Below are 18,530 nucleotides of genomic sequence, written 5' to 3'. Positions count from 1 at the left end.
CTTGAATCTCTGAACATGAAATCGTGTTGAGGGTGCGGTTGCCTTCTGGTAATTGAACCTGCTTGCCTCTCTTGGTTCTATCTTCGTTATCAATCTTCTGTATATATTGCTTCAGGTCTCCTGCGTCGATTAGTTTTTGAATCATTATCTTGAGATTTTTGCACTTTTCTGTTTGATGACCGTTGAAACAGTGGTATTCACAGTATTCCTTGGATTTTTCTGATCTAGGAGGCTGCTTTCCCTTGGACCATGGCCAATCGAAGTTCTCCCTCCCTTTGATCTCTCTCAGGATGCGCGAATAACTGGTATTCAGCTTGGTATAGACTTGATCTTCAAATTTTCGATCTCTTCGTCTATCATCCCTTCGTTCTTTCCTTTCTTCGTTGGGACGCTCTTCTGTGATTCCTCTTTTGGACCCGCTGGCTTGATCCACGGAATTTGTGCGTGTGGGACGTTGAGTATGAGCTCTGGGATTTTCACGCTGAATTTCTTCTAACCTTGCATGCTTTTCTATGATTATCCGGAGATCTCCTTCGGTGGTAGGGATGGTTCCGTGGATCTCGACAAACAAAGGACTCATCCTGTCCATCCCCCATTTGTAGCAGTTGATACTAACCACGGGATCTACGTTGCCAATAGCTTGGCAAATCTTGTGCCATCTATCAGTATATTCTCTGATGGTCTCTTTGTATTTCATCTCCAGCGAGAATAGCTTGTCCATGCCGGTATTGACAACCTTGTTGTACATGTATGTTGCTAGAAATTTTTCTGTGAGTTGGTCGTAGGAGTCGATGGAGTTTGATGGAAGTTATCAAACCATGACAACGCGGACCCTTTTAAACTTGATGGGAAGTATCTGCACAGTATGGAGTCTTCGTTATCCCAACGGGCCATCATTCGATTATAATATCGAAGATGAGCCGCAGGATCAGTTGATCCGTCATAGCAATCGAAGCAGGAACCGAACACTTCTGCGGTATGGAAGCCCTGGCCAAGTGTGGCGTCAGCGGGGTAGTGTTTGCTTCCTTCATCACTTGCTTAGTCTTCCGCCTCCCTGCCTAGTCTTTAGCTCCTTGATTTCTGCCAGCATCTCAGCACGCAGATTTTCCATTGCGATCTGGTGCTCTTCATGAATGGTAGATTTTGCTCGAGGAGGGTGGTACCGTCGTAGTAGTCCGAGTTCTCGGATTGTAATCAGGGTCTGATCTTTGGCTGCTCCTTGCTCCTCTTCGATTCAATGGAAGTGGGTTGTTTGCGATCACCATTCTTCTATCTTGATTAGGTGCTAGCCTTGGAGTTAGCTTCGTCGCGTTGGTTTTCTACCTCTGCGCTATGAATGATTCTTTCCTTGAGTGTTTGGTTCTCTTGTGCTAATATCGCCACAGCATCTGCGTATGCCTTCTGGTTCTTCCTTAATTCTGTCAGCTCGGCCATCATCTGAGCGGAATGATTTGACCCTTGATTTGGTGTTCCTGCCCGCAATTTTCTCATCAGCGGCTATGGTTTGTTCCTCATCCACGATCTGTATTACTGGTTCTGGTGGGTCTAACCGTGCACCTTGGGACCCCGACGGTTGTTGTGAGGGTTGACCTGCTATTAGAAGCGGTTGCTTGGCTGGAAAAGGTATGTTCTGTTCGTTGGTTAAGGGCATCCCATAGAGGGGTTGTTGTATTCCTGACTCTGCTACGACTTCCTGATGTTCCTGTAGTTGAGCATTGGTTACTCTGGGAGCTCCAACTTTGGATCCGCCAGCTCTTGAAGCTCCTGCTTTGGCTGCCGCGGCATTTACTGCGTTTGCTGCGATGATGTTGGCATTGATGGGGGCCGTGCTTTCTGCATTATCCTGCGCCCTATCCGCTGCCTTTAGCTTTTCACCTCTCTGCTTACTCCTAGTTACCACTGGGGTTGTCCTTGGCATCTCTTTTGACGAAGCTTTTGCCTTCCCGACATCTTTGCTTTTCTCCATCTTTTAATATTTTCCTGAAAGAGAGAGAAAAAATCACGAAGACAATGGGCCCCACGTGATATCTATTAGCGTTTTGAGTTCTCAAAGGTGTAAAATCTTGAAATACTAAGGCGCCCATCTATGTAGATGACCGCAGATCTGTTCGAAGTTTTGATTTTCAAAGACGTGAAAACTTAGAAAATGCATGAGAATCAGATCTACTTAGATAAACGCGGATCTGTTCATAATTTTTTCAAAGACGTGAAAACTTAGAAAATGCATGAAGAATCAGATCTACTTAGATAAACGCGGATCTGTTCATAATTTTGGTTTTCAAAGATGAAAACTTAGAAAATGCATGAAGAATCAGATCTACTTAGATAAACGCGGATCTGTTCATAATTTTGGTTTTTGAAAATGACGGAAAAAACCGTAGTGTTCCATGCATCGTTATTTTCAGAAACGAAGCCTGAAACAAGTCACAGGAGAAGATAAATCTTTTACCGGGATGAAGATCCCTGTTTCTAGCGCCAGATTGTGAACACAAAGATCATTATCATCTGAGTGTTCACAAATAATGCGCGCAGACTCATGACAATATAGTAAATAAGCTGCGCCTGAGAGGGATGAATTGGTTATGTCGAATCCTAATACTCTTCCTCGTCTCATCAACTACAATCATTACTCTTAGCTCACATGTCCTCCACGTGTGTCTTTGTGGACACGTGGCGGAAGATGAAATGTGTACCTACAGTCTTATAGAAAATTTCCCTTTATATTACTTTTTTTGCGGAAGGGGTGATAAAAAGTACGCTACAAGAATAATTTTGATTAAGAGTGTTCATACTCACTCATGGAATCACTTTTTACATGGCCGAGATTGGACTCTGATGTTGGGGATCAAGGTTTGATTACTAGTGTGGCTGGTGATAGGGTACTATTTACTTCCTCCGTCTAGGCAGGTTCGTGTGTAATACGGAGGGAATAGTAGTGTGCCGTATGAAAAAGAAAAATGCCTCCTCCACACCAAAGGTGGGACCTTCGTTGGGTTAAACAGAGGACTCTATTTCCACGAAAATGGTGAAGGTATTTTACATATTTGAGGCTATTAGCTCACCTCATATTATAATCACAAAATTGGTTAAAAAGACCAAAATCAACAATTTTTGGGTGAAATGGACAGTTAGATTTTGATACTGTTTAAATGGACAAAAATGTAAAAATAGGCAGGATGTAACCAGTTTCATCGTGTCCATTTTCAAATATTTGTTCTTATTTTTAATTTACATACCTAGTTTTATCCTTGCTATTTTTTAAATTTAAGAAAGGATGAAACCAGTTTCATCCTTACTATTTTTTTTTTTGGCCATTTCACCCAAACTATTTTTTACTCGTCCATTTGAACCGTGATTTAAAAATATTTGGACAAATGACCTATTTTCGGTATTATAATCCATAAGCTAATAATTTCCAAGATTAGGTGGGTTGGTAGCACAGAATAAAATTTCATGAAAAAAGAAATTAAAGCAAAGCAAGCAAGATAAGGGGGCCTACTAGAAACAACAAAGCAATTCAAACTTAGCAAATAAGGATTTCCACGGGAAAAGAAGAATATTCTAAGTGGTAAAGCTTTTGCCCAGGGTATGATTGCAGCTTAGTGCTCGCTTGAGTTGGACATATTGATATTTTCACGAAAATGTTGTTGGAATCTTGCAACAATAAACATTAGATGTATCAAACTAATGTGTAAAGGACTAATCCGAAACAACTCTACCGAATTAACTTGACGAGTGCAGAATCACAAGTTCAAAATTTTTTTCTTAACACATTAGTTCGCGGGTACGCTCGAGATGAGCGAAGACGTGTTCAGGATAAGACTGCCCGATATAGCTCGTGTTAGCACAACACAAACTATCGAAACTTGAACTTAGCAACAGGGATGGAGGTAAAACGTATCGAGAAACCCTAGAGCGAAAGAAGAATTTTCGGTGTATCTTGAAAACAAATTTTCGAGTTATATTTAAAGGAGAAAATACTTGCACATCAAGTTAGGTATTTGTTTTCTTCAAAAACAAGTTAAATACGTAAGAAGAATTTTTTCATAAATAAAACTCTTATAAAAATAATTTTTTAGAATTAATTCCTTAGAGAAAAAACTTGCAAAAATAAATTCTATTAAATACATGATTGGTGCATGATTTACGCGCACATGTATGAATCGAAAAATGTATATTTCTCCCCACCCGGTCCACCCACGGTTTACAATACATACATAAAAATTTGATTATATAGTGGATCTCCTCTTTAGTTTTCCTCATGTAAGATTTTATTTTCCTCCTAAAAGCAAAAGTCCGTACTCACCTTGGTGGTCTGTATAAACGGGTGGAATTGTATCTTGAAAATGAAATCCATCTTGAGAACAAAAGAAGTTCTTTTTCTTTTTTCTTTCTTAGTTTTTTTTTTTTTTTTTTTTTTTTTTTTTTTTGAGCTCAAGTATGGCCATGCTGTGTAGAATCATCAAGAAAACTCCATCTTCATTAATCCCGCTTGCAAATACAACGCAGAGAAACTACAGCTCTGCAATCTCCGCTGCACCCTCAAAGAGCAGTATCATCAGTACAAGTAGTAGTTGTTGTGGTAATCACTTCACCAGAGAAGTAGTATTCCCAAGGGTTTCAATGGAAACTCTCCATAATTTGTCTTCCACTGAGACGATGGCAATGCCGATGACAAGTAACTTCATATCTAGGAGGTTCTCTAGCAGTCGCAGAAACACTGATGATGGGGAAGTAAAAACTTGCAAAAATAAATTCTATTAAATACGCGACTTGGTGTATGGTTTATGAGCACATGTATGGGTCGAAAAATATATAATTGGCCCCACCGCTCCACCCACGTTTTACAATACATACATAAGAGTATGATTATATAGTGGAGCTCCTAGCCATTTGGGATTAGCCCAGTTGTTTAGGAGTCTGTCTCTCAGGTAGGAGGTCAGCAGTTCGAGTCTCCGCTCAAACATTGGAGATCTCGTGTAATTATTACTTACTAAGGAAAAGGGGCCGAGTTTGCTCAGGGGGAGTAAGCTGGTGACTACGCTGCCAGGGGCAGGACGGGCCTATGCCTAGTTTCAAAAAAAAATAAAAATAAATAAATAAATAAAATAGCGTGGTCTTTTTAGTTTTCCGCGATGTGGGACTAAAGGTTCCATTTCATTCACCCAAAAAATGAGTAAGTATCCTAAGACCCTTAGGTCATTAGATCAAACCACACCAACACCATAAATACTTTTTCTTAGAACTCATTTTCTCCAAATTTGAAAGGGTGGAATTTTTGTTCGAAACTTTCGGCCGGCTTATGATTGCAGGCAGCTTATGCGGGCGGTTCTGTATATATATTAATAAATGTGATCAGGTAAAATATGAAGGATCAAAAAAAGAAAAGAAAAATGACCTATTACCATGGTAAAGGAATTGGCTCCTCGCTCTTCTGCCAAAAAAAGTTATCAACTTATTCTGAATTGCCGCTCAATCCAATATCACTTACTCTCTTATCACAAAATATAGTATTTGATATCTAGTTACAAAGGAATTCACATACTACAATGCTACACAGACCAATCAATGAAAACAGACACAATAGAAAGTCACATACTATAATGCTGTCATTCATGATTATCCTTTGTATTGGTAACTCTGTGCAACGATTCCGTGGAAAGTTTTTCATGCAACCCACTCAAACAATGTGATACTTCCTTCATGGTTGGCCTTTTCTTTCCATTCAGTTTCAAACATCTTTTAGCGAGTTCAGCCACAACCAAAACATCATCTTCGTCAGCTTCGTCGAGGACTCTAGAATCTAATATCTCAAACAAACGATTTCCTTTCATTGATTTCACGAGATACAGCGCTAAACTCTTCTCCTCTTGGTGTCTGAGTATAGATATTGCCTTCTCGCCTGTTAAGAGCTCCACAAGAACTATGCCAAAGCTATAAACATCACTCTTATCTGTAAAAATGCTTGACTGAAAATACTCCGGATCTAAGTAACCGAAGGTTCCTTGCACTATTGTGGTTAAGTGTGTTTTATCTACGGGTATTGATCTTGAAAGTCCAAAGTCAGCAACCTTAGCCCTGTACTTCTCGTCCAAAAGAATGTTGGTTGATTTAATATCTCTGTGAAAGATTGGCATGTAGGCGTCGGAATGTAGATACGCAAGTGCGCCTGCAATCTCAGATGCGATTCTTAAACGAACCTTCCATGATAGCAATGATTCTCCATCTTCTTGCGCTACATGGAGATGGTATGAGAGGGTTCCGATAGAGACAAACTCATAAACCAGCAAAGGAACCTCAGTTTCTAAACAACATCCTAACAGCTTCACAATGTTCCTGTGATTAATTTGCGAAAGAATAACGACTTCGTTGATGAACTGATCAACTTGGGTTTCATCAACCATTGTAGATTTCTTTATGGCAACTATTTCACCACCCGGTAGCATGCCTTTATAAACAGTACCATGGCCGCCATAGCCGATGATTCTATTTGGGTTGAAGTTATCTGTCATGTTCCTCAGTTCTTCAATTACAAATATTTTAGCAGCCTTTTCAACTCTACCATCATTTGAAGTGATCTTTTGCTTTAACAACAACCCACCATTTCTCTCGAAGTGCTTCTGCTTCAGTTTCATTTGCTTTCTCCTCTTAAATCTTCTGTATAACAAATAGCCAACCGCAAGCATAAGTATTACGATTATGCTTCCTGCAATACCTGTAGAACATGTACAGGGATGGGTTAAACGTATATATACCTCTCATCATGTTCAATTTCATTAAGCTTGCGTTTTGTTAGAATGTAATATTTAAACAAAAAATCATCAGCGCATATGCACGTACACTATTACCTGATGATGCAATGACAACGATATTATGAAGTCTTCGTTTGTTTTTCTGACCAGCTAACAGTCTTTGTTCATCAGGTGTACAATAATTTCCAAGCTCGAAGATTTCTAATTTCATATCTGGCGGACAACTACATCTATAGCTTCCCGGCGTGTTGACGCAAATAACATCTTTTCGGCACTTCTGTGGTTCGTTACATTCGTCAATATCTGCAAAAAAGGAACACTCAATATAATCAAAATGGAAAGCTACTACTCATCTGATGTAAAAAACAACAACACAAATTGTACCTTGACATCCATCGATAAGGTAAGGATTTCCTGCATAGCCTTTTGAACATTTGCAGTGATAGCCAGGTCCACTCTGAGATTCCAGGCAGTAAGAATTTCTGCTACAGGCGTACGAGCTACGATATGTTTGAGCTTCTTTGCATGTCATGACGTCGTTTATCGCCCAATCCAAGATCACAGGTATAAAAGAATCACTCTTAGACAATAGTAACCTCTCAACCTTAGAAAACTCATGGTCGATCACGAACGCACGGACACATGGATAACTCGTGGAATCATGAGTATCAACCGCGAGACTACTAGTTTGTACGGTGTAAGATGTTAGTCCGTTCGGAATTCTTGTCTTACAACAACCATAACCAGAACAGTGAGATGGAGGAACAGCTGTGTGCTTGTCACAACGGGATGGACACCCCTTAAAACGGTCTCCAAGTCCGGCAGCTGATAGATCAACTTGATCAGCTTGCAAGGAGACAGTCACAGAACCGTAAATGTTGCAACCAAGCACTGTTAACTTATTGGAAGTGTTGGAAACGGGGAATGGTATGTCGCTAACAATATACGAGGTATTGGTAATATTACTACCATAGCCACAATGCATGGGTGCTAATATATTTATACGAACATACTCTAGCGTAATTTGCAAAGCTTCATACCTATCACCGTTTAAGAGAGCAACTGGACCATTATTAGAGTAATTGCAGGAAATCTTAAATCTAACATCGCGGTAACAATCACTACACCAAATCAAGGATTTCCTTACTGAAAAAAAGCATTACAAAAGAATAGAAGCTAATTTTCCTTACTAAAATAAATGGTTATCGATAGGGAGTAATATAATGTGTGAGAATTTTGCATCACTCTTTTAATCCATTAGGAAAATTAAATAGACTAACACTTTAAGTTCATTACAATATTTATCCTAACTATTTATATTTTACTCTTCATATTTACTTTGTAATGCAAATATTATGTTACAACCGTTGCTAACTCTTTCTATTACTATTAAAATGACCAATAGAAAAATGACATGTGTTTTTTGGTTCTAGACGTTTGTAACATTATTTCTGTTAGAAAATTTGTTAGGTCTGATACCTAACAAATGGCACTTTTCCGGCCTGACAGTTTCCGGTCGCCGGAACTGACGACGGCTTCCGGTAGTCGGGACTGACAATATTCAGTACCCATAAAATTACTTTTTAAGCTTCAATTTAAAGAATTGAACACTGGATATATAAAATATATATATTAAGAACCATAATGATTATATACAAGGAGCAGTAGTTACCCAATTACATTACAAATTACAGACTGAAAATTAGATAGGTACTAAAGAAGTTTTCACTTCACAAAAAGTGTGCTCCTCCAAGCAGGATATGTTTTCACTGCACAAAAAGTAGTTATTGAAGCTTTCATTCATAGGAAGACTCCATAAACTGTTTCCACTTCACAAAAAGTAGTTACTCAAGAAGTTTTCATTCATGGGTAGAATCCACAAACTCGATACGAGACACGGGCCAAATTACTGATTCATTTGCAACATACTCTTTCAAATAAAAGCGATCACCTTGAGGACTTTCAGGTACAGCACAGTTACCATCCTCGATGGTTTCAAGACATACCTTTCTCTCTTCTGGTTGCACTAAGAGTCCCTCACAATGTTCTCCATCTATGCCATACACAACATAACCTGTGGCAACAATTTCCCTTTTTCTGTTGTAAAGGCGCACAAATTGATTTCCATTAGGATCTTCAACACCACCAACAGCTGGGTTTGTGCTGGCAGAATGTTGGTTTTGTTGTTGTTTTGCCATAACTTGCAGCACAACCTATAACAACAGAGAAAACAGTTAATTGATTGGATAATGACAGCTACAGATATGCAATCATAACTCAAAAAGAACACAGTTTTTTACAAGGCAGTGAATCCCCTAAATAAGAAAGCACCCCCCCTCTCCTTTAATACTTAAGTACGTGCAAGAGTATAAGAGGAAACTTGCATACAGATTTTTTATTAAGTGTTTCAAAAATAAGCCTAATTTTTGTGCCCTGGCTCTATTGCTCTAGTGAATGCCAAACAAAAACAGAACTTGTAAATGCTCACATTAGTAATTAGTTCAGTATGCTTTGGCAGTAGAGCCTCAACCATATGATCAGTCCTTGGCGCAGTAATTGTGGGGTTTGTGTTTGCATTCATAACCGCGGTCGCAACACTTGCGTATAAGGCTTGCTTCTTCGAGACAAGTGGAGAATAACCCAACAAACCATCTCTGCATTTGTCAGGTCCAAAGACTTCAGCAATCTCATCATTCTCAAAGTCTAAAGCGGATACCAATCCTGCATCAATTAGCTCCTTCCTCCTAGCTCTAGCAGCCTTTACTTGCTCCTATTAACATACATTGAACAACGTGTGTTAATTTCAGAGTAAATAGGTAAACTACGAGCTTCATTCAACATGACCAACTATACTCACATATTTCTCAACAGCCGAAGGATTTACTTTTCCATCTTTCCCAACATGGCCATCCATCCAAGCAAGCCCTCGTGCAGCCTCAGCTACCAAACCTTCCTTTACAGCATGTACATACATTATATGGATAAGTATAAACAATTAACATTAAACTAGTGTCAAAGTGCAATATGATGTACTTACGAGCTTGTGGATTTTATTTGCATATGACTCTCGACCACAGGTGGATGTATGGTCCTCTTCTTTTGATTTTCTGAATATTTGGCATGTTTTTTCCTTAATACCAGGTATGCTCTCATTCTCGACAAAAATTTTCCAACAATCCGAGTCAAAATCAACAGGACGTGCATCTAACTTCTCTTGCATAGTGACCTTGCCTAGGAGAGGACCAGTTCTTAGATCATGTTTATATGTCCTGAACTTTTGTGGAAGAGACCCCATAACAATCATCTTGGCTAAATGATTTGGCACATTGAACTCGAATTCTTGCTGAAATAAACAAGTTTCAAGTCAAAAATCAACAAGATTCATCAAGCCATTCATCATAAAACCATGATAGAAGAAAAAAAACTATAAATTACATACAACAACTTAAACCACACATCTTCTTTGAAGTTATCCGGAACCTGCCTCCAATCCAGATATTTGACTGGACAGTAGGCACGGACAAGTTTGCCAGCCCGAGTAGCTAATTTGTCTGCATTGTCACCTACAGGTCTCCCATAAAAATTAACCGTTACCATCAACTTTGACTTAGAAACAACATTAGTTTCAGTCGCTGAAGAAGAATAAGCAGGATCACTAGTTTGTGGTGAAGAAACAGTTGAATGCACACTATTAGAGGCTTCAATAGTATCCATCTGCATTCAACACAGAGAAAAACTATAAGAACATTAAATCGTAGACTTTATCAGTACTAGAAAATATAAGTAAATGAAGGAGAATAAACAGAACATTGAAACCTAAACACAAGCATATCCGTAACAAAACCCAAAATAAACAGAATCACAAAACCAAATTTCCTCAAACACTACCACTAAACATAATAGACCCATAGGTTCACAAAATTAACTCAATTCATGTAAAGAAGAAACAGAAAAACCAACCAATGTTGCATAAGAAAAGGAAAAAAAACTTCAAATATCACTAAAAACTGTAATAGAAATAGAAATAGAAATAGAGAAAAAACTGTAATAGAAATAGAGAAAAAAAAGTAAAAATGTGGGTATTGACAGAAATCCAAAAACAGTAAATCCAAAGATTCAATATGGAATGTGGGTATTGACTGAGATGTCCTCAGTTGTGAGCTTTGAGTAGCGATATTAGTTGATAAATGATAATTCCCCTAAAATATGTAAAGGATTCTCCAAATCTGTTCAGACCGTCACCATACAAACCAATAACTTCTACTCATGCATCAAGAAAGTCAGCAAGTGTTTGGATACTCACAATCTGCTCAACATTTATAGCTTCCAAGAGCTCAAATAGAGAAAGCAACTAATATTCAACATTCATTTATAAACAAGAAAGCATTGTGTACCGTAGTATAAGCAATTAGAGTGTGAAGATGGAAAAAGCAAGAAAGGGTTGTGTATGGTGAAGTAACTCACCGAAAACTCAGCCTCCCTCCCTAATGAATCTCCAAAAAACTGTAATAGAAATAGAGAAAAAAACAGTAAAAATGTGGGTATTGACAGAAAACAAACATAAATCCTAAAATCTTAGTAACAGAACCCAAATCCATTCAAATAAACTGAAACCCTAACATCTTAATAACAAAACCCAAAACCCAAAACTCAAACAAACTGAAACTGAAATTGAAATTAATATAAAACTGAAATTGAAATTGAGAATATGAAAAATCTTATTATCATGAAATTGATAAAACTAAACTGAAACCCTAATATCAAATCTTCATAGCAGAAATTGATGATGTGAAACATAAACAAAAAGAAGGTTTTCATGATATTACCTTAGAGAGCAGCGATTGTGAGAATTGATTTGAAAAATATACAGGCTTAGGAACCCTAAGTTTCTTGGAAAAAATTGGATCAAGTCTAGAGACCGGATTATATAGAAAAGAGAAAAGAGAAGGGGGGAACTAAAACTAAGATTTGAAATCATTCTAAAATTTCAGAGTGATTTGGCGGAAAATCTTGGTGGGAAACGAAATTTTGGGGATTTTTGGAGCGGGAGAAGAGAGAATGGGGGAAATTTTGGGATTTCTGTGTTTCTCGAACTTTCGGTTTTGGCTAATGAAAAGAGATGTGGTAAAACAAAGAGCCACGTTATCTATTTGATTACCATTAATTTTACTTCCTTTAATCAATGGTCAATAATCCTCTATCTTCCCTCATACGGATCTAATATGGAATGGAGAGATTACCATTCATTTTACTTCCCTTAATCAATGGTCAATAATCCTCTAACTTCCCTCATACGGATCCAATATGGAATGGAGGGCTAAAGATCATTTTACTTCCCTTAATCAATGGTCATTAATCAGTTAGAAACTTCCGATATTTCGTTGGATAATAACATTAAGTGCACAAAATCGGAAGATCTCGAGTCATTAATCAGTTTCTGAGACACGGATCCAGTTTTTGTTAGAAACTTCTGATATTTCGTTGGATAATAACACTAAGTGCACAAAATCAGAAGATCTCGAGTCATTAATCAGTTTCTGAGACAGGAATCCGATTTCTTTAGAAACTTCGTATATTTCGTTGGATAATAACACTAAGTGCACAAAATCAGAAGATCTCGAGTCATTAATCAGTTTCTGAGACAGGAATCCGATTTTCTTAGAATTGAAGATCTCGAGTCATTAGTCTTATTTCTATTCAGGAATCCATTTGTAAAACAAGATGTGAGGAAATTGAAGTAATTGTACAAAATCGGAAGATTTCGAGTCATTATTCAGTTTCTGAGCCAGAATCTGATTATTCAGTTCACCCGAATGAGAATTCCATCTCCAAATCGAGTACTCGTTGAACCTGAGTTTCTGAGACAGATCCGTTTTTGTTGAAGGCGGCAAAGTTGCCACATTTCTTACTTTACCATATTATAAACATGATAAAATCATAAAGTCCTAACTTTTCAAAATTTCATCAAAATATAATAAATTAATTCCATTAATCAAATATTGGGTTACCTTTCCACAAAATTTATTTACTGAACTCTGTTTGAAGCTCGTTAAACAAAAAATCTGTCCTCAAAATGATTTTACAGAACTCTTTTTGGTTACAGTTGGTCAATCCAAAGGTTACCTGTTCGATGCAATTACACAGTGGCTATTCTCGTCTTCTTGGCACCATTCTTGGCCTCTTGGCACCATAAACATTAAGCTGCCGGGACTAGGCTTCTCAAGATCGTCTACCTTTATCGTTAACCCCATTGGTGAAGGAATAACAACCCACTGATCAGAGCTTTTCAAATCTTTGGAGTAAAAAACCTGGCTTGCCTCTTCCACTAGAATTGCTGGTTCGTCATATATTTTACTGGAACTTCTCATACTGTTCAACTTTACCAAAACCAAATTAGACTCTGGACAAATTTTGATTCCACTGCCTACCTTCACCCAGTCACAGTAGAACACAGTCTCATGAAAAGTGGTATAGTCCAATTCTAGGATTTGTTTAATCAGTCCATACCACTTTGATAGGTGAGTTTCAGGAGATGCATCACCTTTGTTCCTCCTAAACGTGGTGTATGCCTCTACGCAGACACCACTATCTTGGGTCTCATGGTCTTCTTCATAAGACCTAGGAGAAAACACAAAATCATTTACACGATATTTTATATACTCTGTCGCTCCTCCAACAGGACCTTGTGCCAATCTCCACAAAACCGAATCTGTTTTTTTCTCTTGCACTAGCTATACAAAATGAAAATAACAAAAGTCAACCAAGGCTTAGATTGAAACTAAGGCTTCCATTGGAGAGAAACTAAGGTGTCCACATCTGTATAATCTAAACAAGATACATAGAAGCCATACCTTTTCAACCAACCATGGAATGAACTTTGTTTGTGTTTCTACCTCATCGACAGTGACCTCCTTACCAGTAGAATCTAAGATGGGTAAGAGGGTGTCACAAAACTCCCTACAAGTAACATAAACCATATCAATATTCAAGCAACATTTTGTTTACTTCTCGTTAGTGAATTTGAAAAAAAAATATATAGTGCAACAAAAACATACCTATAATAGGCGTCAAGACCTGGAGGGTTTAATCGAAAGAGTACCCACCTACGTATTTGTACAAATTGTACGTTGGTTAGGGTCACTTCCTTATCTTTAACTTTAAGCATAAGACCTACGTCACTGAACTCCGAATCTGGTCTTAAAAAGGCTTCCCAAGTAGCTTGTAAGGACTGAACTACATCACTGTTTCTTTAAATTCTGCAGCTCCACGATCTCCGATAGTGTACTAACATTGCCTTCACAAGTAGGATACAATTTCTGTTCAGCCAATTCTTTGTACTTTTCGTGTCTCTTTTGCGCATCTGGTTCAAACTCGAATGGTTCCTCATTATCATCCTGTGTCCCATTCGCATCATGGATAAAAACACCACCACCATTACTTCGATGAACTTCAAATGCAGCATCAATAAAAGGAGTCAAATCTGGAAATACATCTTCTCTAACTTGCTCATTAGACACACTCTCTACTGGACGACTCATTACATTATTAACCGGCTGCTTCTCACCATGAAAGACCCAAGTGATATACGACTTGTCGATACCATACTCGTACAAATGTTGTTGCACTTCCTTAATATCGAGACGACCCCCATTTAGACATCTAGAACATGGGCAAGGACAAAGGGTTTTCCAAGGACCATATGTAGATGCATATTTAATGAAATTTTTTACCCCATCTCTGTATACTTGACCAAACCTATCATTCTCAAACATCCAAGACTTATCCAATTCTCTCCGCATTCTGAAAATCAAGATTAACGACGTTAGCCAGGTCCCCAAATCTTATTTTACTGCACCAAATTCATCTAATAACGAAAAAGGAACGAATAAGAAACACAAAAGAATTTTACAGAACATGACAAAGAACATTAAGAGCAGTAAGTAACTCTATAAAAATTCATGAATTATCGCTAGATGATAGTAAGTTATCCACTGCGATACACGAATACCAATGGCAGCAGTAAGTGACAAAATGTATTTACTGAACTCTGTTTGAATGCATAAACTGGTTACATTTTTTGTTACATTTGGTTCAATTAACAAAACTCAAAACTAGCTAGTAGAAGGTGCAGTTGGCATGGACTTGCAATCATCATTACCAGCAGCTTTATCTTTCCTATAACTTCCTACAAATAAAAAATAACATCTCTGGGATTGAGAACATTCAAAAATTTGTATGAACTTCAGTAACTAGGAAAGTAGAACAACCGATAATTAGTACGAAGTCTAGTAACTAGGGACCCAAAGAATACTTCCAGTAACAATACCAAAGAGAAAAGAAAAACTAAGTTAAAAGGATTCCGGCATTACACAACTACTGTTGTACATATGCTAATGCCTGCCTACCCAAGTGATAAAAATAAATGACGGACATCACATCAAACCTTGTGAGTTTTCTAGCAAGTGAAATCTCAACTGCTCACCTTCCCTTGGGGTTTTAACCCTTAGCGGAACCAATGAAGAATCGTATCTTATGCAAGCACGTCCTGGTCACAGAGGTTTCAAACAATTTCAGGGAATAACTTCATCAGCCTGGCACACATAAATTTGTTTCAAAATTTATCATTCATTTTACAAAACCATGCATCATTCATTCCAAGTACGAACATCATTCATAAATATTCTGGAATCTAGAACATTCAAAAATTAGTACGAAGTTCGGTAACTATGAACTCGAAGATAACTGCCAGTAACAACACCAGAGAGAAATGAAAAAAGAGTTGATGCTTTCCTGCACAAAAGGATTCCACCATTACACATGTATTGTTGTACATATGTTAATGCTTTCATGCACAAGTGATAAATATAAGTGAACAAAAAATGTGATGAACAATCCTTACCATCCAAACGAATATTAAGAAGTGTTTTTATTTTAGGCAAATGTCAAGTCCAAGAGTTAAAAATTGTCGCAAGGTGAACAGAAGTGGATTGGTATAAATAAATTTACTAGTTTAAATGCAGAAAATGAAATACGGGCTGGTATTATATAGCCTTTTCTTATGCTCTGTCTCCAAATATCAGTAACCACTTCGACTTGTATCGACATCGCCTTTGTGGCCAGCGTCAGAACAGCAGAAGTTAGAAAACTAGGATAATCTCCTAACCGGCTGAAACTATTTTTCTACAGGCATATTCAACTAAAATATATGCACACTTATTAGCTAGTCTATCCGTTAACAGACAACTCCAATTATCAGAAAACTTATTAGCTAGTCGATTCATATGATGCTAAGAGAGAACTTTTCCAAGAATCTTCTAACATTTATGGCACATTGTATTGGGTAAATTATAATTACAAGTAATGGTTTAATGGGACACTAACAACATTCTTTGTGTATACCCTAGTCATCTAAATTATCCACCTGAAACGGTTGTGCTTCAATATTTTTTTCGTTCTAGTTAAAACTAGCTTTTACCCCTCAGTAACCATTGCAAGATCAACTCAAATCTTCCAAATAGCTTAAGAATCACGATTTCAGCAACTTTCTCTAACATAAATCCTGATGTATTACTAAACTAAAAATTCATCATTTGCCTGAGCATCTCAATTTGAGTGAAGCCGTCAAAAAGAGAAGATTTCTGTAAGGAATCACATCCAGGGACAGCATAAGGACAACATAAGAAACACTTAGCTCACTTGTTGAGGAATTAGAAGGATCATAACTCCTATCCATCTCAAGTTCCAATTTGCAGGGAAAATTTAAAATAAGAATTCGGTAATAATTCATTCAATAGTTTCAAAAGAGACAGAAAATTAACATGATAGCAATCTAAACAGATTAAAGGTTAATAAAAAGATCTGTTATGATAACCATTAACACTAACAAAAGTTAAGAGAGTGAGATAGTTTGTTTTCAAACATTAATCTATCCAAGCAATCACAGTTTTGAGCGGATCCTAAGAAAAACTACCATAGAACAATAGATGGAATCAAGCCCACATTATAAAAGGACCTAATTTACTCATATTTCAACATGCACTAAACCAATTTCAAAGTAATCAAAAACCCCATATCTCAAACGAAAGCAGAAAATAAATTGAGATACATACCGCAATTTAGGTTAGAGAGTTTTAGTATGTCACCAGAGCTACGATCGAAAGAAGAAGGAGAAGAAATCGAACCTTTCAATTTCCCCTGGTCGTAGAGATAACACAAAATCAATGGTAAAACGGATTAGATCAATAAGGGAATCGAAACCACAGGGAAAAATTGATCGATATTGAGTCTGTTTCTTTCAATTGATTTCAAAAGGAAGCTTAGAGAGTATTTTTTTTCTTTTTTGAGCACAGGTTTGATTCAACTGATTTCCAATCAAAGTTCTCATTAGGTTTTCTTCGACCATTTGTTCTTTCTTGTACAGGCACCACAGGTATGGCTTTGGTTCTATCGAGTATGGAACCATTGGCTCGTTGGACTAAAATTTTGGTTAAAAAATGGAACTAAACTTTGGTTCCCACACCCATTGGTTCTTGGGACTTAAGTTATTCTAGGGTTCTAGAATTATCAATCGGTTCCGGGGAAGATATTTAAGAAACTTAGAAATTCATTTTATTTTTCTAGTTATTCAAAATAAATCAATGTGTTAGATATGTGAAAGTGTGTTATAAATAAAAATGGTAAACAGTTACAAACATGGGGTTGATTTTAGGATACATGTAGTTGTGGGTAGAAATATTGATATTAGTTATTTAGTAGAAATGTGTTAGTTTTGTATAACTAATGAACTCACACTTTGAAATAGTTATTTACTTTTTATAAGTTAATTCCTAATTATAGTAACTATTTGTTAATTTGCTAACTCTTTACAAGGGTTACTAGAATTATAATGGATCATTAGTGTTACCATAAAAAAATTAGTTAGAAAGCACGTTGTTAGTAAAACCTAGATTTGGTGTAGTGAATTACTATGACCCATCCCAAACCCATCCCAAACGGGTACGGAATCATTACGTTACCACATCTATCTTCGCAACCTTCTCTAGCTATCTTATTACTACTGGTACCATTAACAATACTTACCGATGTTGTTGCTTCTGTTCCTACTTGTATATCTCTTGTTGCTGCTAATTCTTCTGCTTCTAATGCATAGATCACCATCAGTAGCCGAAATAAAAGGTTCCCTAGACGTCGAATGACAGATAATGATGAAGGCATTTGATGAGCTAATAATTAATGACTTTCTAATCTACACTGTGAGTATACAATGCTACATTTAGTGATCGGTAAGACACTTTAATCTCAATCTATATATCATCAGATTTCGATTTCGTTCAGAATACTATGCAAGGAAGAAATGAAGCATATAGATTCACCGACGACCACATAAGGAAAAAGGACACTGGTAATTCAATGCAAAGACCTGTGGTTAATTTACTTTAATCAAACGTACACTTTACTTTGATCCAAATGGTAAAAGGTATTTCAGATGAGAGGCTCTTGGTTCAGCTCTTTTCTTTGGGCAAGAAAATGCAGGTGGAGAGTAACTCATTAGTTTTTTGTTGAGTGGTCCATGAAAATAATATTTCTTGCCGTGTCTTATCAAAAGCCTCTTTTACCATGACTTTGTGGTACACAATGATGTACCGCACTTGCTTCAACTAGTAGGAATTTGCAAGTCTCGCAAAGCCTAACAAAAGAGGTTGAAAAAGAAGAAAAAAAATCAAACTTCCATAGAACCACTTTTGGGATTGTTTTCCTGGACACTAGAAAGTAATTTTT

The 18,530-nt window shown here is 37.2% G+C and overlaps 1 protein-coding gene and 1 long non-coding RNA gene across 2 annotated transcripts; both read right to left on the bottom strand.

Annotated features, from left to right (window-relative positions):
- Nucleotides 1-5,609: 5,609 nt before the first annotated feature.
- LOC113309908 (putative wall-associated receptor kinase-like 16) lies at nucleotides 5,610-7,737 on the bottom strand. The gene is made up of 3 exons (XM_026558427.1): nucleotides 7,137-7,737; nucleotides 6,849-7,055; nucleotides 5,610-6,715 (listed from the first exon to the last, which is right to left on the bottom strand). The coding sequence occupies exons 1-3, from the start codon at nucleotides 7,735-7,737 to the stop codon at nucleotides 5,610-5,612; spliced, it is 1,914 nt and encodes a 637-aa protein (XP_026414212.1).
- Nucleotides 7,738-14,284: 6,547 nt separating this feature from the next.
- LOC113308080 lies at nucleotides 14,285-16,945 on the bottom strand. Its single transcript, XR_003339499.1, has 3 exons — nucleotides 16,862-16,945; nucleotides 15,235-15,297; nucleotides 14,285-14,552 (listed from the first exon to the last, which is right to left on the bottom strand). It is a non-coding gene; the product is annotated as an uncharacterized LOC113308080 (long non-coding RNA).
- Between the last annotated feature and the right edge of the window lie 1,585 nt (nucleotides 16,946-18,530).

Source organism: Papaver somniferum, chromosome 9, assembly GCF_003573695.1.
Source record: "Papaver somniferum cultivar HN1 chromosome 9, ASM357369v1, whole genome shotgun sequence".
Taxonomy (NCBI): Eukaryota; Viridiplantae; Streptophyta; class Magnoliopsida; order Ranunculales; family Papaveraceae; genus Papaver; species Papaver somniferum.
The sequence above is the reverse complement of the archived record's forward strand: the minus strand, read 5'-3'. Positions and strand labels throughout refer to the sequence as shown.

Coding starts and splice junctions, on each gene's coding strand:
- LOC113309908 (XM_026558427.1), bottom strand. CDS start 7,737: ATGCATTGTGGCTATGGTAGTAATATTACCAATACCTCGTATATTGTT. Junction 7,056..7,136: donor CCTTATCGATGGATGTCAAG/GTACAATTTGTG, acceptor CCTTTTTTGCAG/ATATTGACGAATGTAACGAA. Junction 6,716..6,848: donor CGTTGTCATTGCATCATCAG/GTAATAGTGTAC, acceptor CATGTTCTACAG/GTATTGCAGGAAGCATAATC.